Consider the following 27,466-nt stretch of genomic DNA (forward strand, 5'->3'; position numbering starts at 1 on the left):
ATTTGGGAAGTTAGATGAACAATGCCATCGATTGTGGGACTATTCTGCAACTATTAGGAAAACAAATGTTGGTAGCTGTGTACTATTGAGGGTTGAAAGACCAATGTTCGAATTGCCACCAAGATTCCAAAGGATGTATATCTCCTTAGCAGCCATGAAAGCAGGGTTCAAAGCAGGTTGTAGGCTTGTAATTGGGGTGGATGCTTGTTTTCTCAAGGGCCCTCATAAGGGACAACTCATAAGTGCAGTTAGCAGGGATGCCAATAATAATATGTACCCCATAACAATGGCAGTTGTAGAAGCTGAGACGAAAGACAGTTGGTCATGTTTCTTGGAAACACTTGTGGGTGATCTTGGTCAATGTGGCTCGACACATTGGTGGACTTTCATCTCAGATCGCCAAAAGGTCAGTTGGTTATAATTTGTTGCTATTTTTTTTGATGCTTTGTATTAATACGTGTTTAATGTCTACTGTATAACTATTTTTTGTTTGATATTTGTAGGGGCTTATTCCATGCTTCGCGCAAGTATTGCCTATGTCTGACCATCGAACATGTGTCTAGCATTTGTACGATAATTTTAGAAATGATGGTAATCGGGGAGTATTACTAAAGGATAAACTTTGGAAGATAGTTGCAGCATATACGGAGGCTGAATGTCTTGCACTTATGGAAGAATTGAAGCAAATGAGTCAAAAGGCGTATGATTACCTTGCAAAAGTTGATCCACGTACATGATGTAGGGCATACTTCCATTCTTACTCAAAGTGTGACCTGTTCGTCAACAACCTCTGTGAAAGTTGGAACGCCTACATTTTAAAATTCAGGGACAAGCCAATCTTACATATGTTTGAGGGGATTAGGAAGAAATTAATGAGGAGGTATCAAGTGAAGAAGGAGGGCATTAAAGCTATGAAAGGAAAATTTGGCCTAAGGATAGTTGAGAAGATTAAGGCCGTAGCTTATTGTACATCAACCTATGCTGGGAATGGATTATTTGAGGTAGATTGCAAGGGTAAAAGTTTTGTGGTTGACTTGGGGTAGAAAACGTGTAGTTGCAGGAAGTGAGAGATGGTTGGTATCCCGTGCGCTCATGCATTTTCAGCTATATCATATGATGGTAGAAATCCTGAGGATTATGTTGACCACTATTATAGCAAGGAAATGTATTTAAAAGCATATGAGCCAATAGTGTGTCCTATGCATAATGAAGAGCAATGGGTTAAGACCGACATGGAGAAGATAGAACCACCTAAGTATAGAGTAACACTTAGTAGGCCTAAAAAAGTAAGGAGGAGTGGGCTTGATGAGCCAAAGAATCTAAATAGGATTAGAAAAGGTGGTATTACTATGCAATGTTCAAAATGTAGAAAGGTGGGTCACAACACAAGAACATGTCCCGTTAAGAAGAGGCAAGATGCAATAAGGAAAGCTCAGAGAAATTGGACTGCAGAACATGCTAGAACAAACAGGAGTTTGGATGATGTAAGTTAAGCCTCATTCTATTGTGCCAAATTTAGATTAGTTTGTTTCACTTTCCTATAATGTAAATATAACTGTTCTTTTTTTCTTTTTTCCTTTTTTTTTTTCAAAAAAAAAAAATGAAAAAAGAAAAGAGATCACACTAATGCCACAATGGGACATACCATATGAGAGATCAGAGGTGATTTTACATTGTCTGAACATTCAAAAAAAAAAAGAAAAAAGAAAAGAGATCACACTAATACTACAATGGGACATACCATATGAGAGATCAGAGGTGATTTTACATTGTCTGAACACTATGAAGTCTTTTAGGGTAGTTAGTTTTTCAATTTCATGCAATGTAAATATAACTAATCTTTTTTTAAAATAAATAAATAAATAAATCAGATCACACTAATGCCACAATGGGACTCAAATACTAATCCATCACTGCGGTCCGAACAAGAGATGGGGTCCATAAGGGTTGAAAGACCATAAAGCATACCATATGAGAGATCAGAGGTGATTTTACATTGTCTAAACATTATAAACTTTTTTAGGGTAGTTAGTTTTTCACTTTCCTGCAATATAAATATAACTAACCTCATTTTTTTTTTTTAATCAGATCACACTAATGCCACATTGGGACTCGAATAGTAATCCATTCGTGCAGTTAGAACATAATATGGGATCCACAGGTGTTGGAAGGCCATAAAAGAGACTGAACAAATCATCAGTGGTATGCTCCAAGCAATAAGCTACACTCATGCCTAGCACAATGTGACTTATATTTTAATTGTGTACTAGTAATTTACTTCAATGAAATTTTTTATTTCTCATACTAATTCATATTTGCAAAGCAGGCTCCTCCAAAGAAGGTTCCAGCTCCAGCTCCAGGACCAATAACATCCAAGAAGGGTGTTGCAAAAGGAAAACGAGTTGTCAAAGATGCAGTGGACGAGGCACATGCAAAGAGTAGCAAAAACAAGCCCAATTGGAAATGTTAAATGTTTTAGTTTCAAGTGTGTATTTGGGTATATTTGTTTTGGGTTTTGGTGTTGGTGGGCAGGGTGTACATACTCTTCTTGGAGTAAATTACATTGTGATCTCTGACTTTATTTTGGCATTGCTTCTGCTTCAACTTTAATATTTAGGTGACAAATGAAATATTTTTAGGGGTTAGTGGATATAGAGGCTTTTGTGAGTCAAGGGACGCATTTAAAATGCTTCTTAAGTTTGTCAAGCGTCTAACATAATTTTGCAATATTGATGTTGACAGTCAATTGTAAGTTGATGTTCAAACTTTAAATGCTTGTGATTTTATCTTAATTTATACTGAGTTTTGTGTTTGATGGTCTTACTTGTGTTGCTTCTTCTCTCAACACTCACATGGACAATCCATATTACATTTTGATGGCCTGAAGGTGCTGTTTTTAATTGGAACATGGTAAATCACAACACTCCACTAAAACAACATAAATCATGCAACCTTTTTTTTTGTTCACGAAGAAGAAGAAAAGGAAAGTAAATTAGTTAGAAACCATTTTTTTTTTGTTTACTAAAAAACATACAGATAACTAGATGAGTTACATAATTAGGATCAAAATGGAGAATCGAAAGCAAAATATAAAATCTTGCAAAGCTTCTGCTTTTGGTAAAACAACTATTTTTAGAGCATGCTTATTGTATATACAATTAACCAATTAAATTAGAAAAAAAAATATATATTAACCAATTGACATTTAGTCAATTTATCAAACACCTAAAGTGCATACTTATGGGTATCTAAAAGTTTTCCAGATACATGTACGTAGATAACAGTTTGCTTGGATAATTTCCTAGACATATAGCTCTTTCACCCAATTAAAGAGTTCGGGTTGGACTTCGGCAGAGTTATTTCCATGGATCCAACCAATTACTTGTCAAGCCTTAAACGCCCATTGAGAAATAGTTCAATCTCAATCGTCTCAATAGTCAGTGCATGCATAGAAATTGTCCTTCATATCAAATTCTAAAGAGAGAGAGAGAGAGAGAGAGAGAAAAGAAGAAGACGAAGAAAATGGGGAGAAGAAGCTCACTGATTCTCATTAAAAAATAAACTGATCTGCCATTACAATATATATACTCTGTTTCATGGACCCAACCAATTGCTTGACAACCAATTGCTTGTCAAGCCTTAAATATATAGAAATTGTCCTTCATACATGTACGCCAAATTAACGTCCAACATAAAATAGATGAGTCACAATATATTTACTCGGGTTGGATTACATTCACGCTTGGCGTTCTGCGTTTATTTTCTCTGCCATTTTCCTTGCAGTGATAGCGATAATGGTGTTGGCTTGAAGATCTTGAGCAAACTCACTTTTCCCATAGAAATTGTGCTCCTGCAAGTATAGAAATTGTATGATGTCGTTTTGAGCAACGAAAATCATGCTCTTGCAAGTACAGAAATTGTTCTGAGAAGAATGGAGGAAGAAGAAGACTAGAAGAGAATATTAGGGAAGAAGAAGAAGACCGGGTGTTTTGGGTTTCATTGGCCAATGGGTATGGCGTCGTTTTAAGTGTTGAAATGTTTAAAGTAATTGTTAAGGTTATTTTAGACATTTAGATTTCATTGAAAAGACTAGTATGCCCTTGCCGTTAGTACTAACGGTTTTATTTGACAGAGGGGGGACATTGTCATTCTAGTGGTAATTTGGGGGGGGGACATTGTCGTAATTGAAATTTTGGGGGGGACATTGTCAATGTGGTCGTAATTTGAGGGGGGTAAGTGGACTTTATCCTTAAAAAAAAAAAAAAACATGAGGGTAATTACGTAATTTCATAGATTTTCGTCTAATTTGACGGAAATTAGTAACGGAAGGTTTAAATTAAAAAATTTTGAAACATTAGGAGGGTACATTGCCAATTTTTAAACTTTGAGGTTTAAATTGAAAAACACCTGAAACTTCAGGGGGTAAAGTGAATTTTTTCCAAAATTTTCAATTCAGACCCTCCGTTACTAATTTTCGTCTAATTGGATGGAAATCATCCCACGTGCGTCTCACGTGAGATTTTATGCCTTCTATTTCAATTTTGCTTCCATTAAAACCTATGAAATTACGTAATTACCCTCAATTTCATAGGTTTTAATGAGGGTAATTACGTAATTTCATAGGTTTTAATGAGGGCAAAATTGGAATAGAGGGCATCAAAATCCCACGTGAGATGCACGTGTGATGATTTCCGTCCAATTAGACGAAAATTAGTAACTGAGGGTTTGAATTGAAAATTTTTGAAACATTAAAGGAGTACATTGCCAATTTTTAAACATTGAGGTTCGAATTGAAAAACTCTTGAAACTTCAAGACTATAAAGTAAATTTTCCCCTATTTTTAAAATAAAGGAATTGTAATTTTATGTGTTGTCTTATGATTTCATGTGATCTTGTGAGTTCATGTATGGTCTTTTTGCATGATGTATATTGTTTTGGTCTTTGTTATTAATTAAGGTAATGCCTTTAACGGTTTTGTATTATAGGTGAAACTTTTCATACCTATATACTTTTTTTTTGCATGTTTCTAGGTTTTATGACTCTTTAGTAAGATTGGTTTTGATTAGGTCAAGTGCTACTAGGGGGCTTATGGCTTAGGGCTTAGGAATACCTAAAATGGGTGTTGGAGAAAACCTTGATCAATCGTCTTAGGGCATCATCAATTAATGCAATCAATCAATGTCCCATGTGGATACGTTTTATTAAAATGCCTCTATTTCAAGCATTACTAGACTTGATATATATATATATATATATATATATATATGAAAAAAATGCAGTTTACCTTATGAAGTTTCAAAGGTTTTTTAATTTTAACTCCAAAGTTTAAAAATTAGCAATCTACCTCCTGAAGTTTCAAAAATTGGCAATTTAAACCTTCTGTTACTAATTTTCGTTAAATTGGACGGAAATAAAAAAATAAAAAATAATAAAAACTTGAGGGTAATAATGTAATTTCATAGATTTTCGTCCATTTAGACGGAAAAATTAAACGGAGGGTTTAAATTGCTAATTTTTGAAACTTCAAAGGGGTAGATTGCCAATTTTTAAACTTTGGGATTAAAATTGAAAAACTCATTAAACTTCAAGGGGTAAACTGCATTTCCTGCCCCCCCCCCCCCCCCCTTTTTTTTTTTAGTGTTAAGATTACAAATAGACCCTACAAAGAATGGTTATGCCAGTTAATATTAAATTGTATTAATATAGAGTAGATGTACAACACCGAAAATTTGTAACCCATTTGAACTTGAATTTATTTTATAAAAAAATTGAGTTTATATCTTCGATAATGATTGAAGAGAAATGTTTTGAAGTAGTATGAATTTTATTCCAAAAGAGTTAGAAATTGCTCTTTTCCATTTCATGCGTTAAATGGATATTACACGTTCTACTTGGCATTATTACAAATGATCTTGTCAAATTTGTAATTGGATAATAGTCAAATTTATAACAACCGCCACAATTCTTATGGAAGAGATTGAGATGGAAATTCAGCCAAATAGATAATTTAGATTTTTTTTTTAATTGTTTTCTTAAACACTCTGCCTCTGCCTCTGCCTCTCCCTCTCTCTCTCCTCTCTTCTTATGGAAGAGAGAAGGGGTTCAACCGAATAGAAAAGACAATTTTGTACAAAAGAGAGATGGAGATTTCACAAAAAATTTTCCACCAAAACGATGTCAGCGTTGTGAATCTAGAATGTGAAACCCTAGAAATTGATGTTGAAAGATGGGGTTTGATTCAATGTTATGATTTTGATGGTGGTGGTCTTTTGGCTGAGAGGATGCCGAGAATAATGAAGAGAAAGATCCCAATTTATCCCGAAAGCGTTGAGAGAGAGAGAAAAAAAAGAGAGAAAACATTAAAAAACTTGAATATTGTATTACAATGAATAGCTACTTTTTGCTATTCACTGTAACAAAATATGTAATTTAGCTATTTTAGAGGTGATTTGCTAGACGCAAAAAAATGTTCATAATAGCTAAATAAAATTATTATAAGCATTTTAACTATTCTATTGAAAATGCTTAGAGATATAGACTGGCTCGGTAAGTGATATGATTGATAATTATGAAGAGAGTAACTAATTTGAAGTTGAACTACTAAAATCATGAACCAAAAACGCTGTAGTTTTTGTCTTCGATCTCTAGTGATTTTCTCAAATTATGCAACAACAATAACAATATTGGTATACCGATGATAAGATAAAATTATGACATCACGATGATGCATGCTCTGCCTCGTTTTTGTTTTTTTGTTCAATCACGTGATGCTTGCACGTTGGGTCAGGCGAATGTCAGGAGTTAAATATTCTAAAACGTGGTTTTACTGGCCCAGAGATTGATGCGGCTACAAGCCCAACACCAAGAGGACATGGTGAAACACAGGCTTTTACCTAGCCCAGCCGTTGTTGAGGCCCAAATAATCTGGATTCCAAATTCTGCCCTACTCGACATCAAACAATTTTTATCACCTAAAATATCGGATCGGGGCGGAATTAGGTGGGAGACACAGTAAACGGATCAGTCCAAAATGTATGCAATTAAGGGCTTTTAGAAATTTTAGAGTCACAAATGAAACACTTGTCTTATTACTAAAATAATAATAAAATATTATTTATAATTTAGAAAAAAAATTTAAAACAAAATAATAAAAAAATAATGAGTGGTTAGCCATCAAAAAAAAAAGAAAAAAAAAATGATCTAGGGGTGGCTGGCCACCCCCTAGGGCAAAAATTGGGTGGCTAGTCACCCTTTATTTTTTTATTATTATTTTTATATATATTTTTAAAAATTATAAATAATATTTTATTATTATTTTATAAGTGGGACATCTGTTTTATTTGGAGCTCTAAAATTTTTGAGAAGGAATCCTAGTCCTTAATTAGTATTCTCCAGTCTATTTTGGACATGAGAGAATTTGTTTCTGGTGGTCCACCCTTCTAGTCTCCCGTGAAAATGCAAATATGATTATTAACAATATATGCATTCACATAATGTTATTATCACTATTAAGTATTCACATTGTATTACACTTTCACGCGATTATTGTAATTATTAATTTACGTATTGTTGGCCTTGTTTTAAAGTTATAATTTCGAGCATGCGCATTTTTTTGGTCGGAACTTTTAAAAATTGTTTCATATTTTTTTGGTGAAATTATATACTCCCAATTAAATAAACCAAAACACGAGAAGACGCATGTCTACTGTCTTCCCACATTTCATCAACCTTTCTTCCTTTGACTTCTAGTTCACACCTCTCTATTTCATGGCCTCGTAGATCTTTAGAAATCAGAGCCCTCTCTCTCTCTCTCTGAAATTACTTTGCAATCATGGCTTCAGGCACCAATGAAATAACCCATGATTTCCCGCCATTCTTCAAAGCCTACAAAGATGGTCGTATAGAGAGGTACATGTCTCACGACCACGTCCCCGCCGGCCTAGACCCACACACCGGCATTCAATCCAAAGACGTTGTCATATCGCCCGAAACCGGTCTGTCGGCCCGAATCTTCATTCCCAGAATCAACGGCTCCGATCATCAGAAGCTGCCGCTTCTCGTCCACTACCACGGTGGAGGCTTCTGCGCTGGATCACCGTTCGATTCGATTTCTCATAAATTTCTCACCTCTCTGATTTCCCAGGCCAATATAATAGTCGTTTCCGTTGACTACAGGCTAGCCCCAGAGCACCCACTTCCGATTGCATATGATGACTCCTGGGCCGCGCTGCAGTGGATCGCTACTCATTCTGACAAGCAAGGACCCGAGCCGTGGCTGACCGAGTATGTGGATTTCGGGCGGGTTTTCTTGGCGGGTGAGAGCGCTGGGGCCAACATAGCCCACCACGTGGCAGTCCGAGCTGGTGCCACCGGATTGTCTAGCTTGAAGATTGTCGGTGTACTCATGGTGCACCCATTCTTCGGGGGCAAAGAGACTGACGAAATGTACAAGTTTTTGTCTTCCACAAGTACCGGGCGTGATGATGACCCGAAACTTAACCCGGAAGTTGATCCGGATTTGTCAAGGATAGGGTGTGCTAAGGTCCTTGTGTGCGTGGCAGAGAAAGATTGGCTGAAAGACAGAGGCGTGGCTTACCATGGGAGTTTGGGAAAGAGTGGTTGGAGTGGTGGCGTGGAACTAGTGGAAACAAAAGGAGAGGACCATTGCTTTCACTTGTTCAACGCAGAGAGTGAAAATGCCACGTCATTGATGAAAAAGTTTGTTGATTTTATTAATGTAGGTGAGTAGAACAATAAGGAGAGGAGATGATATCTTGTTACCTCTGCATTAATGTTGTTTCCCTTTAGTGAATAAAAATATGTTTTTTTTTTTTTTTTTTTTTTTTGAGTGTTTGATAAATCATAAAATTTTAAATGGTATGAGAAAGGAAGATAATATACACAAAGAATACAAAAGATTAATGTGATGCATCCCAAATGATCGACCTACAAAAGATTGAAATTCGTTGGTAAGAATCAATCATACTTCAATACCATCGATCACTTTTAATTTCCAAAGTCTTAATACATAATAGTGTCAAATTTCGTTGACTCTTTCCTCCATTCGGATGCTCCAATGGCCTATTTAGGTCTAAAAGGCTTAGACAGTAGCGGATCTAGGAATTGACTTTTTAGTAGTGGCAACATTAATAATACATAATATATATATATATATATATGATGCATACAATTTAAAATTAAAATAATTTATAACATAATATATGTCTTCATAATATAAAATATTTATCCTTTATGAAGTCTATATGACCCATCAATTATTGGTGCTTATTCATTAAATCTTGCTTTTTTTTTTTGGTCCACCTAAATTTATTGCCCTTCAAAAACTTAACCCTGCAAGAGAAATTGTAGAAAATAGCACTAGAAGTAGCTGTCTGATTTGTTGGTCAGCTTAAATATATGTTTATAGATAAAACTAGTGTTTTGTTACTAGACAAAGAAAATTTTAGAGACCTACTAAACTATAAGCCTTTTTAAGATTGCGTTGAAAAATATAACTTTTGTCAGTAAAATTTTATTAGAAAGTTCTACCACTAAAATGTTGTTTAGCTATTTCGTGACTGTTTATATATATATATATATATATATATTTTATATTTTATTTTTAACTATTACTAATGTTTAGTAACAAAATGAAAACAAAAATGCATTTAGTAGCAAAAATGACAACAACAAAAAAAGACGTAATATCGTTTCTTTACCGGAAGAATGAGCCGTCATTCAGAGCACGCGGCGTGCCAAGCAGCAAAATTTTTATTTTAATATTTTAATAAAAAAAAAAAAAAAAAAAAAAAACATATTTTTGCCGGCGTGCTATTTATCTTCACCCCCGGAAGAATATCTGAAAAAAACAAGAAGAAAAAAGAGAAAGTGATTGAATCTGCCATTGGGCTTACAGCAAGAGATGTATATAACGTACCACGTTTTATATGAATTGGAGAGTATCAATTCATGGCTCAGATTTTTTAAAAAGGATTTAAAGGTGCAAAATTTGCTGCATCATGAAACAGCCAATTAGCGGCCTTTAAAAGAACGCGTAAACTTTAACGGCAAATACCTCTTTCATCCAAACCCATATTCCTCTACGGGCAACATTTCAACCTTGGCAGAGTTAGAGTTCATCTTGTTTTTTCTAAATGACGTGGCAACATTTCAACCGTAGTAGATTAGCAGTCGTTGCACGGCACAGCAACACAAGCCAAGTCTAATCTCGTGAATGTAGAACTTTCCAAGGACGAACTTTCCCAGGACGAACTTGTTGACGAGCTGTGAATGTAGAACTTTCCCAGGACGAACTTGTTGACGAGCTGTGAATGTAGAACTTTCCCAGACGTGCACCAACCGTCTCCTTCTACTTTTGAATCTTTTACTGCATTCTCCATTTGCATGCCTTCCCTATAAGTACTACAGATTCATTTTCTTTGATTGTACTCGGAACCCCCCTCCTCCTCTTTCTGTCTCTCTCTGAAACTCAAACGCACATTCAGCAATGGATTCAAGCACCAATGAAATAACCTACGAATTCCTACCCTATTTCAGATTTTACAACGATGGCCGCATCGAGAGATTGGGGAAGTTCGGGGCCCCTGAAATTGCTCCCACTGGCCTAGACCCCAAAACCCATGTCCAAACCAAAGACGTCGTCGTCTCATCGGAATCCGGTGTATCAGCCCGGCTCTTCCTCCCAAAAAACAGCCACCCAGATCACAAGTTGCCGCTCGTCGTTCACTACCACGGTGGAGCCTTCTGCATTGGATCCCCTCGCAACAAGAACTTCCACAATTTCCTTGCATCTCTCGCCGCAGAGGCCAATGCCATTGTTATCTCCGTTGTCTATAGGCTTGCCCCGGAGCACCCTCTACCAACCGCGCATCAGGACTCGTTTGCCGCGCTGCAGTGGATCGCTACCCACTCTAACGGCCAAGGACCCGACCCGTGGCTTAACGAGTATGCGGATTTCGGGCGGGTTTTCTTGGCGGGGGAGAGCGCCGGGGCCAACATAGCCCACTACGTGGCAGTTCAAGCTGGTGCCACCAAATTGGTTGGTCCTAACATTGTCGGGTTACTCATATTGCACCCATATTTCGGTGGCAAGGAGATACATAAATTGTACAGTTTATTATATCCAACGGGCAGCGGGTTTAGTGACCCGATAATTTACCCGGAAGTTGACCCGAATTTGTCGGGTATGGCTGGTGCGAAGGTGCTTGTTTGTGTGGCTGAAAAAGATTCATTGCGAGATATAGGAGTGGCTTATTCTGAGACTTTAAGAAAGAGTGGGTGGGGTGGGACCCTGTCTGTTTATGAAACGGAAGGAGAGGACCATGGATTTTTTCTAGCGAATCCTAGTAGTCACAACGTGGAGCCCCTCATTAAGGCCATGGCTGATTTTATAAATCATGACTGATTTATTTTGTTTGTTATGTTGCCCTAATTTTTTTTTTTTTTTTAATGAAAATTTCCGGGCTTTTATTTATATCTTATTATGCAAGTTTAATACTTTGAATAAAAATATGATTTTCTTTTATTTATACTTGTTATAGGGATTGGTAAAATGCTGTTTTTGCCAAATAATAAGCTACTTCGTTAAACTTCACTTATAATATGTAGGGGTGAAAATGTTGATAGTTATTAACCGTCAGTGAACCAAATTAATTGTTAACCACATTAATCGCTTTTGAATACGGTTAAGATACACCGCGTCTAGGTAGTTATAGTTAGCGGTTTTAACTTTTTTTTTTTTAAATCGCTAACCTCATATATATATATATGAAACGACATTTTTATGTTTAAATATATATAAAAAAATCTAGAATTGATGTTGTATGTTCATAGAAACGACGTTGTTTTTTTTTCAGTATTTATTTATTTTTTTTAATTTTTTCTTTTAAAAAGCAACTAGTAATTATTAAGATTACTAACCGTTAACCTTAACCGCATTTTCACTCCTAATAATATGCCCAACAAACTATGATTCGAAGCCATTCAATAAAGTTTTTATATCTTCAATCAATTAGATGTAATTTGATGGTTGTCTCAATTTATTTTAACCATTTCTTTGTCCCTTACATTTATAGCATTTCTGCTAAAAAAAAAAAAAAAAAAGAAGGAATTCCATATCAAGATGACGTATAGCACAACCACAAGAGCATTCCCATGAAAGCACAACGCTCCAAAAATGCCTAATCAAAAGAAAATGTTGCCCACAACGCACTAATTCTCATGGAGGATTAGACTATCCACCCAAATCCAATAAATTAAAGAAATGGACTGAATCCTACAGCAAATTTCATGTAGCACATTCAAAATATCCAGTCACTTGATGAAACACCAAATATAAAATCTCTAACGGCTATCTGAGGTATTAATTTGAGGTGCTGCAATTCTGGTTGTCGCATTAATAGTCAATCCACCAGCACGCTTCTCACACGCCCACCATTGCTACCCATGTGATCAGCCCTTTTATAACACTATTTTCTGTAATCAGAATATTACAGATTTTATTCCCATGTTTTTAATATTATTTCTGTTTGATTATAACATCGTGTGTTTGAAGAAATATGAGAAAATATATCTGAATCAGGTGTCTTGTTATGGTAGCTAGCCTCCTGGCCACTTACCATTTGCCTATGGCCATAACCAACAGCCCATCACGACTGTCCCCTTGGTTTACCCGACACTAGCAAACAACTTTACGCAATAACCAGTCAACAACAGGCAAACATTAAAACAATTTACGACAGACAGGGACAACAAACGGAATAGACGGCAAATAAATGGGAATCTCGTAGTCGTTTTTTCGTAGGACGCATTTGTTTTAGTAAAAAGCGACACACGACCGGTCGGTTTAAGGGTGTGAAAGAATGCAAGACTTTCCAGACGTTTACCAACACCATTGTACCAACTACCAACCGTCTCATCAGTCCTTCTAGTTGATGCTTTTACTCTATTGTCCTTTTCCTTTCCTATAACTTGATTCATTTTCTTTGATTTCTCGGTAACTCTCTCTCTCTCTCTGATACGCAGATTTAGCAATGGATTCAAGCACCAATGAAATAACCCACGAATTCCCACCCTACTTCAGAGTATACAAAGATGGCCGAGTGGAGAGATTGGGGATGTTCGCCGTCTCTGACCGTGCTCCCACTGGCCTAGACTCCAAAACCCACGTCCAAACCAAAGACGTCGTCGTCTCATCTGAATCTGGCGTATCGGCCCGCCTCTTCCTCCCAAAAATCAGCCACCCAGATCACAAGTTGCCACTCGTCGTTCACTACCACGGTGGAGCCTTCTGCATTGGATCGCCTTTCAGCAAAACCTTCAACAATTTCCTTGTATCTCTCGCCGCAGCGGCCAATGCCATTGTTATCTCCGTTGACTACAGGCTTGCCCCGGAGCACCCTCTACCAACCGCGCATCAGGACTCGTGGGCCGCGCTGCAGTGGATCGCTACCCACTCTAACGGCCAGGGACCCGACTCATGGCTTAACGAGTATGCGGATTTCGGGCGGGTTTTCTTGGCGGGGGAGAGCGCCGGGGCCAACATAGCCCACTACGTGGCAGTTCAAGCTGGTGCCACCGAATTGGTTGGCCCAAAGATTGTTGGGTTACTCATAGTGCACCCATTTTTCGGTGGTAAAGAGCTAGATAAAATCTACAGTTTTATGTGTCCAACGAGCACCGGGTTCAGTGACCCGATACTGTACCCGAAAATTGATCCGAATTTGTCGCGTATGGCTGGGGCGAAGGTGCTGGTTTGCGTGGCAGAGAAAGATTGGTTAAAAGACAGAGCGGTGGCTTATTCTGAAGCATTAGGTAAGAGTGGGTGGGGTGGGACCCTGTCGTTTTATGAGACGGAAGGAGAGGACCACGGCTTCTTTCTGTTGAATCCCAGAAGTGATAAGGTGGGGCCTCTCATTAAAGTCATGGCTGATTTTATAAATCACGACTAAAAGTTATTTTGGTTGTCATGTTGCGGTAATTACAGTTGCAACTGTATTATGGTGAACTATAACATAAAATAAATATATATGTCTTTTTATTGAGCTTGGTAGTTGGTACCATGGCATTTATTCTATTGTAATTATTTTTAATTTAAGAAATGGGATTCTTCACAATTTTTTTCATGTGTAATAGGTTCTTATATAATATGAACCAATTGAATTTAATAGATACCAAATATTGTCTAACATAATTATTTATGAGTAATTGGTTATTCAAGACTAATAAGATAATGTTATTAGTTTGAGAAATGATTGAATTCATTTATTTTTCAACTATATTCATAGTAAATGAATGAATTCACCATTGAATTTGTGTGGAGTCTACAAATATAATGATTAATTTTTTAAATTTATATAATGAGATAAAAAAATAAATGGAAAAAATATTGACTTGAATAATTTATCTATTAGTTTTGTATAGTATGCAATCATTAAACTTTGAGCCTCATTGTTTATCAGTTGCTAATGATCTCACAGTCAAGTAGTGTTTGAGCATTGTATATTGAGAGAAAATAGTGCATGCTAGAATATGGACAATGTTAATTTTGTCCTTGCAAAATTTAAATTCAGAATATGACGGTCATGTTGTGTCACCCATTTATTTAAATGGGTTGTATTAGAAGGGCAAATTTTTTTTCCAAATTAGTTGAAAAGAAATATCATCCAACACTTTCAACCCATTTAAAATAGTAAAGTGTTTATAAACATTTAAAATGCACATTAAATTTAGTATAAGTTTACTTTAGTAAATTGTTATTAATAAGGTTAAGAATTTAATGTAAATTTTAAAATTATGAAATTACGATTGTTTCTTGCTTCAAATGACTTAAAAAATACTGTCTATTAAAAATGTGATATGTTATCAAGTAAAATCTCAAAAAGTTTATTCTTCACTTTTAAAGAGAAGCTTATTCTTTAAAAAAAATCAATAGACAATTTTATACTCAAACATTTTCTACCTAACAAATAAGCTGATAAAAATATTCACAATTGTCGATTGTCATAGATAAGATGTCAGTTTTTAATTAAGTGACAATTTACAATAATTTCAGACAAAGAAGGGAATGAAATTTAGAATTTAGAAATTAATATATTTTAAATTGTAAGAGATATTTATCTTTATCCTTGATAATTGAAGAGTGGGAGTAGTGACCTACGTAATGCACTGCGTTAGAATTCAGAACCCCGGCGGCGGCACGCAACCCGTTGTTCAAGGGCATATATGACGGTTTTGTTGGGACTTTTGAGATGTGCAACGACCGTTTGGCGTCCGATGCTTTTTACTAAGGGTGTCAATTCGGTTCGATTTTTTTTTATTTTTGGCCAAAACCGAGAAGCGGAACCGGAGTACCCTCTCAGTTTTGAGAAACCAGAATCGGAACTGGGACCCCGGTTAACCGGGGTCTCGGCTACCTGCCGGTACCAGTTTTACCCGGTCCGGTAACCAGTTTTTTTTTTTTTTTTTTTTTTTTTTTTTAAAAAAAAAATTGATTTTTGGGCTTATTTTAGGTATTGAGCCTAAAAAAAAAGTCTTTTTTTTTTTTTTTTTTTTTTTTTTCATAAGTTGGTCAATTTTAAAAAAAATCTACTAGTCTTTGTCTAAATTAAAAGGGTTTTATTGTGATTGTTTCAAATAATTAAAAAATAAACCTAAAAAAGTCCAAAAATCATAAAAAAAAAAATCAATATTTTTGCCTATTTGGGCCTTAGAAATAAAAAATTTAATTTTTTAAAATACCTTAAACCTAAACCTAACTGTAAAATATATATATATATATATATATATATATATAAATAAAATGGAAACCCGGTTTTAGTATTCCCGATAAAAACCGGATACCAAAACTAGGATACTCGGTTTCCAATTTCCCAATTTTTCGATTTTTCAGTAATTTTTGACGCCCCTACTTTTTACTCTACTGAATTTTCTTTTCCTTTCCTATAATTTATTTGATTCATTTTCTTTGATCATTTCTTCCGTACAACCACCCCCACTATTCTCTCTCTCTCTCTCTCTCTCATTTGGCGATGGATTCAAGCACCAATGAAATAACCCACGAATTCCCACTCCGCTTCAGAGTATACAAAGATGGCCGCGTGGAGAGATTGGGGAGGTTCGCCGTCCCTGACCCTGCTCCCACTGGCCTAGACCCCAAAACCCACGTCCAAACCAAAGACGTCGTCGTCTCATCGGAACCCGGCGTATCGGCCCGCCTCTTCCTCCCAAAAAACAGCCACCCAGATCACAAGTTGCCACTCGTCGTTCACTACCACGGTGGAGCCTTCTGCCTCGGATCGCCTTTCGACAGGGCCTTCCATAATTTTCTTCAACTCCTCGCCGCAGAGGCCAACGCCTTTGTCATCTCCGTTGACTATAGGCTTGCCCCGGAGCACCCTCTACCAACCGCGCATCAGGACTCGTGGGCCGCGCTGCAGTGGATCGCTACCCACTCTAACGGCCAGGGACCCGACTCATGGCTTAACGAGTATGCGGATTTCGGGCGGGTTTTCTTGGCGGGGGAGAGCGCCGGGGCCAACATAGCCCACTACGTGGCAGTTCAAGCTGGTGCCACCGAATTGGTTGGCCCAAAGATTGTTGGGTTACTCTTATTGCACCCAGGTTTCGGTGGTAAAGAGCTCAATAAAATGTACAGCTTTATCTTTCCAACGAGTACCGGGTTCAGTGACCCGATACTGTACCCGAAAATGGATCCGAATTTGTCGCGTATGGCTGGGGCGAAGGTTCTGGTTTGCGTGGCAGAGAAAGATTCGTCAAAAGACGTAGCGGTGGCGTATTCTGAAGCATTAGCTAAGAGTGGGTGGGGTGGGACCCTGTCGTTTTATGAGACGGAAGGAGAGGACCACTGCTTCTTTCTGGTGAATCCCAGAAGTGACAAGGTGGGGCCTCTCATTAAAGTCATGGCTGATTTTATAAATCACAACTAAAACTTATTTTGGTTGTCATGTTGCGGTAATTACAGTTGCATCTGTATTATGGTGAACTATATTATAAAATAAATATATATGTCTTTTTATTGAGCTTGGTAGTTGGTACCATGGCATTTATTCTATTGTAATTGTTTTTAATTTAAGAAATGGGATTATGTGTAATAGGTTATTATATAATATGAACCAATTGAATTTAATAGATACCAAATATTGTCTAACATAATTATTCATGAGTAATAGGTTATTCAAGACTAATACGATAATGTTAGTTTGAGAAATGATTGAATTCATTTATGTTTTAACCATATTCATATTAAATGAATGAATTTACTATTGAATTTGTTGGGAGTTCACAAATATAATAATTGATCTATTAAATTTATATGATGAGATAAGAAAATAAATAGAAAAAATATTGACTTGAATTATTTATCTATTAGTTTTGTATTGTATGCAATCATTAAACTTTGAGCCTCATTGTAATATGTTTATCGGTTGCTAATGATCTCACAGTCAAGTAGTGTTTGAACATTGTATATTGAGAGGAAATAGTGCATGCTAGAATATGGAGGATGTTAATTTTGTCCTCGCAAAATTTATTCAGAATATGAGGGTCATGTTGTGTCACCCATTTATTTAAATGGTCATATCATAAGAACAAAAATTTTCTCCAAATTAGTCGGAAAGAAATATCATCATTTCAACTCATTTAAAATAGTGCTAAGTGTCTATAAACATTTAAAAAGTACATTAAACTTAGTATAAGTTTACTTTAATAAACTGCTATTAATGACGTTAAAAATTTAATGCGAATTTTAAATATTTATAGACACTTGACACTATTTTAAATAGGTTAGAAAATATTTCATTCAAACTGGTTTTAAAAAAATTATATTTATATCAGAATTGGATAAGGACTCCCCTGCAATTTAAAAATTGTAGATTTTAAAATTATGAAATTCCGATTGTTTCTTGCTTCAAATGACTTAAAAAAATACTGTCTATAAAAATGTGATATCTCATAAAGTAAGTGAGTCATGATTCAGAAAGCACACCGTGAAGGAAATCTTTTTTTTAATATTTTTTTTTTTTAAAAAAAATTGCACTGACGTGCCGAGCACGCCGCATGCTCTTTTGCTTCACCCCAAGTAAGATCTCAAAAAGTTTATTCTTATTCTTTAAAAAAATCAATAGACAATTTTATACTCAAACATTTTCTACCTAACAAAATAAGCTGATAAAAATATTCACAATTGTCGATTGTAATAGATAAGATGTCAGTTTTTAATTGAGTGACAATTTACAATTATTTCAGACAAAGAAGGGAATGAAATTTAGAATTTAGAAATTAATATATTTTAAATTGTAAGAGATATTTATCTTTATCCTTGATAATTGAATAGTGTGAGTCGTGACCTACGTAACTGCGTCAGAATTATGAACCCCACTAGACCCATTGTTCAAGGGCATATACGGCCGTTTTGTTGGGACTTTTGAGACGTGCAACGACCGTCTGGCGTCGGATGCTTTTTACTGTACTGAATTTTCTTTTCCTTTCCTATAATTTATTTGATTCATTTTCTTTGATCATTTCTTCACTACAACCACCCCCACCATTCTCTCTCTCTCTCTCTCTCATTTGGCGATGGATTCAAGCACCAATGAAATAACCCACGAATTCCCATCCCACTTCAGAGTATACAAAGATGGCCGCGTGGAGAGATTGGGGAGGGTCGCCGTCCCTGACCCTGCTCCCACTGGCCTAGACCCCAAAACCCACGTCCAAACCAAAGACGTTGTCGTCTCATCGGAATCCGGCGTATCGGCCCGCCTCTTCCTCCCAAAAAACAGCCACCCAGATCACAAGTTGCCACTCGTCGTTCACTACCACGGTGGAGCCTTCTGCAAGGGATCGCCTTTCGACAGGGCCTTCCATAATTTTCTTCTACTCCTCGCCGCAGAGGCCAACGCCATTGTACTCTCCGTTGACTATAGGCTTGCCCCGGAGCACCCTCTACCAACCGCGCATCAGGACTCGTGGGCCGCGCTGCAGTGGATCGCTACCCACTCTAACGGCCAAGGACACGACCCGTGGCTGAACGAGTATGCGGATTTCGGGCGGGTTTTCTTGGCGGGGGAGAGCGCCGGGGCCAACATAGCCCACTACGTGGCAGTTCAAGCTGGTGCCACTGAATTGGTTGGCCCAAAGATTGTTGGGTTACTCATAGTGCATCCATTTTTCGGTGGTAAAGAGCTAGATAAAATCTACAGTTATATGTGTCCAACGAGTACCGGGTTCAGTGACCCGATACTCTACCCGGAATTGGATCCGAATTTGTCGCGTATGGCTGGTGTGAAGGCGCTTGTTTGTGTGGCAGAGAAAGATTGGTTGCGAGATAGAGGGGTGGCGTATTCTGAAACATTGGGTAAGAGTGGGTGGGGTGGGGCGGTGTCGTTTTATGATTCGGAAGGGGAGGAGCATGCCTTTTTTGTGTTGAATCCTGGTAGTGAAAAGATCAAGCCCCTGACTAAAGTCATGGCTGATTTTATAAATCAGGACTGACGACTTATTTTGGTTGTCGATGTTGTAGTAATTTAACTATAATATATAAGAAGGAGAAGCTATTTAATAAATTGTTATACCAGTATGCCGAGTTTATATATTACTACTTATATTACAATATTATATTTATATAGGATATTACTATTATTGCTTATATAATATATACGTACGAGCTAGCTATCGAATAACGAGTTGGGTCCAACTTATACTCAATTAAAGGATATTAAATATAACCTTTGACTAAATTGACTAAAAATCCATTCATTCTTTCTTTCCTCCTCTTTTTTTTTTTTTTTTTTTTTTTTTCATAAAAAAATAATGCTTTCATTTATGCTCATCAATTGGACAGAGGAGTTTGCTCTGAAACAATGGTGTCAGCATTACAATCAGGTGGTACAAAAGTCCACAGCCTATTCACAATAGCTATGTTTGGGGATAGCCAGGCTCGGCACTGTTCCAGCTACAGTGCCAACTGACACGTAGCGCCAGAAATTGAATTTTTATCTTAATTTTTTTTTTTTTTTTTAAAATCAAAATATTCAAAAAAAAAAAAGGGGTGGGAAACGCTGGGGTGGTTCCAGCCACCCCTTGGCCAAAATGGGGTGGCCGGACCACCCCATTTTTGGCCAAGGGGGTGGCTGGAGCCACCCCCTGGCCGATCTGGGGGTGGTCGAACCACCCCCGTGGCCAAGGGGGTGGTCCGGCCACCGCTTGGCCCAAAAAAAAAAAAAAAAAAAAAGGGAACCGGTGCCTTTGGGGGTGGCCGGACCACCCCCAAGGGGCTGGGGGTGGCCACCCCCTGGCCGATCTGGGGGTGGTCGAACCACCCCCGTGGCCAAGGGGGTGGTTCGACCAACCCTTGGCCCAAAAAAAAAAAAAAAAAAAAGGGAACCGGTGCCTTTGGGGGTGGTTCGGCCACGGGGGTGTTTCGACCACCCCCAGATCGGCCAGGGGGTGGCTCCAGCCACCCCTTGGCCAAAAATGGGGTGGTCCGGCCACCCCATTTTGGCCAAGGGGTGGCTGGAACCACCCCAGCGTTCTCCACCCTCTTTTTTTTTTTTTTTTTTTTTTTTTTTTTTTAATATTTTGATTTTGATTTTTTTTTTTTAAAAAATTAAGATAAAAAATTAATTTTTAGCGCCACGTGTCAGTTGGCACTGTAGCTGGAACAGTGCCGTTCCAGCTACAGTGCCGGGCCACACTCTCCCCAAACATAGCTAATCTGTGTGGTGGCCATCCTTGCCAACATATGCGCTACATGGTTGGCCTCCCATCTAACTTAAGCCACTTTCCAGCTAGTGAAAGTTTGAATTTCCATCAGAATATCATTCATTGAGTGTTCGTTTCTGTTCCAATCTGGCTCGGTCGAGTTCACTGCATCAACAACTCTTCGCGTCACCCTGCAGCCATAAACGTTAAAAACCCATTTCCCGATACATTTTTTTTCCTTTGATGCTCAAGTTAGAGACCTACCAATAATTACCGTCACATGTATATATATATATATATATATATATATATATATATATATATATATATTAATTTGAGGTATTGATAAACAGATACATATGGGGGTAATTTAAAATATATCAACACATATATAGATTTAGGTTGTTCATATATATATATATATATATATATAGCATTTTGACGGAGGTATATATATATATATGCAGGGTAGGGTTAAAGTGTACTTATTTATATATATAGATGAATGTAGGACAGTTGGCGGTATACCTATATATATATATATAACCAACATTCAATCAAACAAAGAGGATACAGAGGACTGAAAAGAAAGAAAGGCAAGCTTACTAAAACTCCCCAACCGGACAGATCTCAAAAAACAGGAATGAGATCATAAAGGGAAAAAAAAAAGATTCGTATATAGTCCGAGAAAACTCTTGCCGCGGCGCATACTGGTGATGGAAATTACCATCGGAAGTATGAATTTCCCTATCAAACATCTAAACAAGCTTCCTAAAAAGTCATGGAGATTTAGATGAAAAGTAACTGTAGAAAAAAGGTTTCAAAAAAGAAACCAAAAAGAAAAGAAAAAAAGATCAACTCCAAAGAGTCCCATCCGGTTCGGGTTAACCAATAAGTCACACAATAACATAAAGTTACATAAAATAACAGCATAAACTCAAAAAACAGTGGCTGCTCTGGAGGAGGTCGTCGGTGGTGAACTGCATAGTGCGTGGGATCCACGCGCTGGAAAGTAAAATCCACACGTAGGAGTGTGTGGTCAACTCGCTGGCGCCTCGATGTCGGAATGGGGTATAGAATGTAGCGCCAGCCAGCTGGAGCGCCGGGGATGCTGGTGGAGGAGCGCGTTTTTGCCAAGGGCTGATGGGGAGGAGGAGATCCGGCTTTGAAAAGGTCGATCTTCAAGACTCCATAGATCTGGCAGGCGAAACGTTGAAGGAGACGATCCACGGCGAGGGAGAAGCGGCCGGAAAGGGGTGGAAGATGCAGCTGTTGTTTAGTGAGGGTCGGGATAGATCTAGAGCAGGCTCTAAAGAGATAAGAGTTCTCTCTTGAAGAGAGAAACCCAGCAAAAAGAAAAGCGTAAAATTGAAAAAAAGGAAAAGAGGAGGAGGAGGTCTAGCACCGGAAACTGGTTTTTTCGTTCAAGGAGAGAGAACACAGCTTTTTTTCTTTTTTCTGCACTATTCGAAATTTTTTACAATTACTAGTTTTTGTACTAGAGTCATTAAATTCGGTATACCTATATTTTAAAGTGTACTTATTTATATATATAGATAAATATAGAATAGTTGAGAGTAAATATATAAAAAGAATAATTTAAAGTACATTAAGATATATATATATATATATATATATATATATATATATATATATATATATATATATATGAGTTCTACGAAATAAGATAAGTTCTGGAATTTATTGGGAAGCATACCTAAATACCTAAGTAAGTTCATTCTCAATTGATTAGCAAGCCAACTCATAGTAGTAATAGAATGCATTACTATGACATGTATGAGGGTAGTAATGTGTCTATATTTCCTTCAAGAGATTAGTTAGTAGTCAGAGGAAATTCTTAGATGCAGTCAAGAGGTAAGTGAATTTACTATCCATTCCAAAAAAATTATCATGTCATGCTATTTATGAAATTTTGTTTCAAACTGCAAATGATTATTTTGTTTATATTATGGAATTATGTTGCATGCATGACAAGTTTGAAAAAAAAAAAAACATTTTGAAAATAGTGACGTTGATAAAGAGAATTTTGAGAAAATGATAATAAACCCTACAACATGATGCCCTACTATGTATCAAGAGAAGTACAAGAAATGAGAAAAAAATTATAAAAATGAGGGCACATGTATGGAGGAGAGTATTTTTGGCCCCAAGAGAAACAAGAAAGGAGCTGGGTACCGATGCTAAGGATGGAGGTGCAATCGCTGAAGGAGGCTCTGTTAGAAGGTGGATCCATCATTTATTTGCCATGCTGAGTGCACCTAGAGTTAATCGGCTGGCTAGGGGACGGGCTGTGGCCACAGTATCTCATCCCAAGTCGCAAGGGCCGCGCTACCCTAGTATACATGGGTAACAGTATACATGAGCCCTAGTATGAGATAAAGACTAACAACATTTTATTGATGATAATATATTTTATGTACTTTCTATTTTTCTTTTAAAAAATATACTGGTAACATATGTAGTTATGAGTTCCAATTTTCAAAATGGGACAAGGAGTAAAATTGTGTATGGTTGTGGATTTCACTTACTGGGCCCCCTTTGGGTTCATCAGTTTTATTTCTTGTTTCAAGTGATGATCAGGTTGCATTAAGGAGGCTCTGCTAGAAGGTGGTTCCATCATTTATTTGCCATGCTAAGTGGACCTAGAGTTAATCGGCTGGCTAGGAGACGGGCTGTGGCCACAGTATCTCATCCCAAGTTGCAAGGGCCGCGCAATCCTAGTATATAGGGGTAACAGTATACATGGGCCCTAGTATGAGATAAAGACTAACAACATTTTATTGATGATAATATATTTTATGTACTTTATGTTTTTCTTAAAAAAAATATACTGGGAACATATGTAGTTATGAGTTCGAATTTTCAAAATGGGACAGGGAGTAAAACTGCGTATGGTTGTGGATTTCACTTCTTAGGCCCCCTTTGGGTTCATCAGTTTTATTTCTTGTTTCAGGTGATGATCAGGTTGCATTAGGAGGCCGGAATGGGGGCGGGCGTATCTAGGAATTTCATGTGATTTCATATTAGTCAAGTTAATAAGTGCGTTGGCACAGTTTTCTTTCAAAGATTGATGAATTTATTTTAATAAGGAACGTTATTATCGTTTGTAAGACATATTTTTATTAAGCAGGAATATTTCAGTTTATGTTTAAGGACGTGATATTCTAGAGTTTCATGCATTCATTTTATACTAGTCTTTTATAATTGACAAACCTTATAGATCTTTGCGAGTAAGAAAATAAAGGATTAACAAACCTAACCCTAACGGGCTGGGGATGTTACAATCTCTATCATGAGAATAATTATGACCTTAATTATCCTAGTGATAAGAGAAATTCGCCGGCTAAATTTTTCTTTTTAGTTTGTCATGTTTATTTTTCCTCTTATATTTGATTTCAAATGACATGTTTATCTAGCATGTACTCTATGCCATATAGTAGCATTCAAGTAATGCTCTTTGATTAACATGTTTTAGTCTATGCTTTATAAATTGCTTTGCTTTTTAAAGTAGGATTATAAAGTATGTACTATGAACCAATTTAATTTAATAGATATCAAATATTGTCTAACATAATTATTTATGAGTAATAGGTCATTCAAGACCATTACGATAATGTTATTAGTTTGAGAAATGATATAATTCATTCATTTTCTAACCATCTTCATAGTGAATAAATGAATTTACCATTGAATTTGTGTGAGGTCCACAAATCTAATAATTGATCTCTCTTTTCAGCTTCTTCCTTTTTTTTTTTTTTTTTTTTTTTTTTTTTTTTTTTAAATCCAAACATAACAATAATCAAATAGGTTGTTTCTCATCCAGTACATTATCGTGAATACAACTTGGATAAGCATATCTCCAAAGTTGATTCACATACAAAGTGTTAGGAATAAATGTATCCTATTAGGGCCTGGTAGCCCGAAGGTCCACAACCCATCAATGAGGCCATAATCCAAGTCTCAATTAGTGGGCTACATAATTAGTAGATATTCAGCCCAGAAGAATCAATGGTAAAGACTACAGAAGCCCGGTCGACCAAAGACTAACCCCCGAAAACAAACTTCCCGGGAGTATCAAATCCCTCTTTTCCCAGGGATCACTTATCATTGCAAACTGATATCGTTGGATATCCCAACTCTCAGCGCTTAATAGATGACTTCCACTGGGTTGGAAACTCCAGTCACAGTGGGTTAATTTGGACTTTGGGTCACTAGGGTCAACTAGAAGGGCATTTTGAGAATTTTAGACTTTCTGACCAAATGTACACTCTTGTCGTTAGTAGAGGACGTACACGGGGGGACTATCGTATGTACGCATATGTTTTTAGTTCGGACATACGCTGGGGGACCACAGGAGGTACGCAGACAACAGTATGTCGTATTATGCAAATAGTACACGAATGTACGCTCCAATATTATTGGATGCACACTACTTTTGGGTTAATCTCGGGATAATACCTGAACGTACGTTACAGCCTTTGGACTGCTGGGTAAATAGTACCGGACGTCCGCTACTTTTCAGAAAAGTTGGTAGTGCCTTCTACTATAAATACCCCCTACCTTCAACGTTTCTCACACCCATTGTCACCCCCAGCCTCTCTGATACCTCTGTGTGAGTGTTTTGTGAGAATTTTGTGAGTTCACGGAGATTTTTGGCTACAAAGAGGTAACCTTCTAAGCCTAGCTTGTTACATAGTTGTTATGTTGTTTAATTGCTTTTCCATAGTTAGTTTAGTTGGTAGTTTGTAGCTTCTAGTTACTTTGTTGCCCTTATTCTTGGTATAAACTTTGGTTAGCATTTAATTCTTGTTGGATTTATTTCCTTTTGCATGGAGACCTTGTTTTGCGATAGGAAGTCCTAGGAACCCTTTTGGTAGCTTTAGAACCAGTTTGGGAGGATAGGAGGACGGTTGAACCAAATGAGGTTCTACCTTAAAACTCTCTGAGCGGACGTACCGCCACGAGATCGGACATACGAGCCTTCTGGGCGAACGTATGGCCACAGACCCGGACGTATGGTCAAAAGTGTTCCAGGGAATGCCAGTTTGGCCAGTCGTCTGATTGCCTATGTTTTCATGTTCTAAGATTGTTTTAGTTGGATTTAGAACTAATGATAGGTATTTTCTAAGTATTCAAGGTTATGGAGACTCAAGGAAATTTTACGGAGGAACCTTACGACCTAGGTGGGTACAAACTCACATGGATGCTTGTTGTTACTTTTCCCGCATTGCACATCTATTTTATATATATCAAACATGCATATTTTGCAACTCTCATAAAATACATTTTAGAACTACTGTGAACTCTATTTTGCGAAAACGTGTGTTGATTAACAAGATAACAATGAGGCTTGTAAAACTATGTATGCAAAATACTGATAAGATTAATTGCATCGTATGATATGGTACACCGGTACGTGCGGGATAATGGCCATAGGCTTAGTATATAGGTAGGGGTGTTAACCCGGTCCGGTTTTCTAGTTTTTGGCCAAAACTGGGGATCGGAACCGGGGTACCCGGTTTTTTCTTTTGGGCAACCGGAACCAGGAACGGGGTCCCGATTACCAGCCGATTCCGGTTTGTACCTAGTCCGGTAACCGGTTTTTTAAGAAAATTGTTTTTTTTTTACACAGTTGTCTCATTTTTTTTAAAAAAAATCTATTAGCCCTTTTGTCCAAATTAACTAGGCTTTGTTGTGATATCGATGTTTATGCCTATATGGGCCTTAAAAATAAAAATTCAATTTTTTAAAATGCCCTAAAAAACATTTTTTACCATCATTTATCTCTTTTAATTGTTTAATAATCAGTTAATCACCCTGTAATCAATGCAGGTTTATTAGTTCCTTTTCGGCTTTTCCTGATTTTCTTCTTCTCCCTTATCTCCCCTGCTGACCGAACTCAGAATAGATCCAACCTGCAATTATCGGTACGATTCCAAGCAAAAACGACACCTGAAATTAATAAACAACCAGACTTGGGTGTTGAGATTGACAAGGACTGGTACAGTGTAGGAAACACTGAGTACGATGTCTTTACATTGAGGTTCAAGGATTTTATTCGTATGGTTAATTTCTTTTGGACTATATGCCTATCCGTTACATTTGGATTGTCTAAGAATAGTCGATTAACATAAGTTTCCTTCCAGCTAGGAAGTATAGCATCATGTCTAGGATACCCACTAGCTCAACTCCATGTGAAGCTACTCGTTTTAGTCCTTAAGTTTGACGATGGTTGATATAGTGTGGGTAACATTAACTTCGACACCCTTGGTGATTTGAAAGTGGATATGCAACAACTTTTGTGGATACCGACGGGGATCACTTTATTTTGGACGAAGGAGCTCAGTGCCAGAAGAATGGATAAGATAAGATTTTCCCAAGGATGGACTAAGCACGATCCTTTTGAGACTACGGACGTTGAGGTGATGTTTCCGTTTTTTCTTGTGTTTTGGGGCAACAAAATTTTTATAAGGAGGAGAGAATGTAGTGACCCAAATAATTAACTAAGCTTAGGTAGCTTAGTTAGAGGGTTAATTTGGACTTTGGGTCACTAGTGTCAGTTGGAAGTAGGCCTGTAAATGAGCCGAGCCGAGCCGAGCCGGGTATTAGCAAACTCGGCTTGGCTCATTTAAGAAAATATTTAATCAAGCCGATCTCGAGTTTGAGCTGAGCTGAGAACCCTTGGCTCAAGACCGGCTCATTG

General features: G+C 37.3%; 4 protein-coding genes and 1 pseudogene across 4 annotated transcripts; all 5 read left to right on the forward strand.

The window, feature by feature from the left end:
* Positions 1–7,713: 7,713 nt before the first annotated feature.
* Positions 7,714–8,835, forward strand: LOC132167947 (putative carboxylesterase 5). Its single transcript, XM_059578999.2, has one exon. The coding sequence runs from the start codon at positions 7,832–7,834 to the stop codon at positions 8,747–8,749; it is 918 nt and encodes a 305-aa protein (XP_059434982.1). The 5' UTR covers positions 7,714–7,831; the 3' UTR covers positions 8,750–8,835.
* Positions 8,836–10,060: 1,225 nt separating this feature from the next.
* On the forward strand, positions 10,061–11,496 carry LOC132167060 (putative carboxylesterase 5). Its single transcript, XM_059577954.2, has one exon. The coding sequence runs from the start codon at positions 10,508–10,510 to the stop codon at positions 11,423–11,425; it is 918 nt and encodes a 305-aa protein (XP_059433937.2). The 5' UTR covers positions 10,061–10,507; the 3' UTR covers positions 11,426–11,496.
* A 1,467-nt stretch (positions 11,497–12,963) lies between these two features.
* LOC132166790 (putative carboxylesterase 5 pseudogene) lies at positions 12,964–14,138 on the forward strand (annotated as a pseudogene).
* Positions 14,139–15,934: 1,796 nt separating this feature from the next.
* LOC132162910 (2-hydroxyisoflavanone dehydratase) lies at positions 15,935–17,060 on the forward strand. The gene has a single exon (XM_059573125.2). It carries the CDS (start codon positions 16,050–16,052, stop codon positions 16,965–16,967), a length of 918 nt encoding a protein of 305 aa, XP_059429108.2. The 5' UTR covers positions 15,935–16,049; the 3' UTR covers positions 16,968–17,060.
* A 1,431-nt stretch (positions 17,061–18,491) lies between these two features.
* Positions 18,492–19,606, forward strand: LOC132165109 (2-hydroxyisoflavanone dehydratase-like). Its single transcript, XM_059575613.2, has one exon. The coding sequence runs from the start codon at positions 18,616–18,618 to the stop codon at positions 19,531–19,533; it is 918 nt and encodes a 305-aa protein (XP_059431596.2). The 5' UTR covers positions 18,492–18,615; the 3' UTR covers positions 19,534–19,606.
* The last annotated feature ends 7,860 nt before the right edge of the window (positions 19,607–27,466 follow it).

Source organism: Corylus avellana, chromosome 2, assembly GCF_965113065.1.
Source record: "Corylus avellana chromosome 2, dhCorAvel1.hap1.2, whole genome shotgun sequence".
Taxonomy (NCBI): Eukaryota; Viridiplantae; Streptophyta; class Magnoliopsida; order Fagales; family Betulaceae; genus Corylus; species Corylus avellana.

Coding starts and splice junctions, on each gene's coding strand:
- LOC132167947 (XM_059578999.2), top strand. CDS start 7,832: ATGGCTTCAGGCACCAATGAAATAACCCATGATTTCCCGCCATTCTTC.
- LOC132167060 (XM_059577954.2), top strand. CDS start 10,508: ATGGATTCAAGCACCAATGAAATAACCTACGAATTCCTACCCTATTTC.
- LOC132162910 (XM_059573125.2), top strand. CDS start 16,050: ATGGATTCAAGCACCAATGAAATAACCCACGAATTCCCACTCCGCTTC.
- LOC132165109 (XM_059575613.2), top strand. CDS start 18,616: ATGGATTCAAGCACCAATGAAATAACCCACGAATTCCCATCCCACTTC.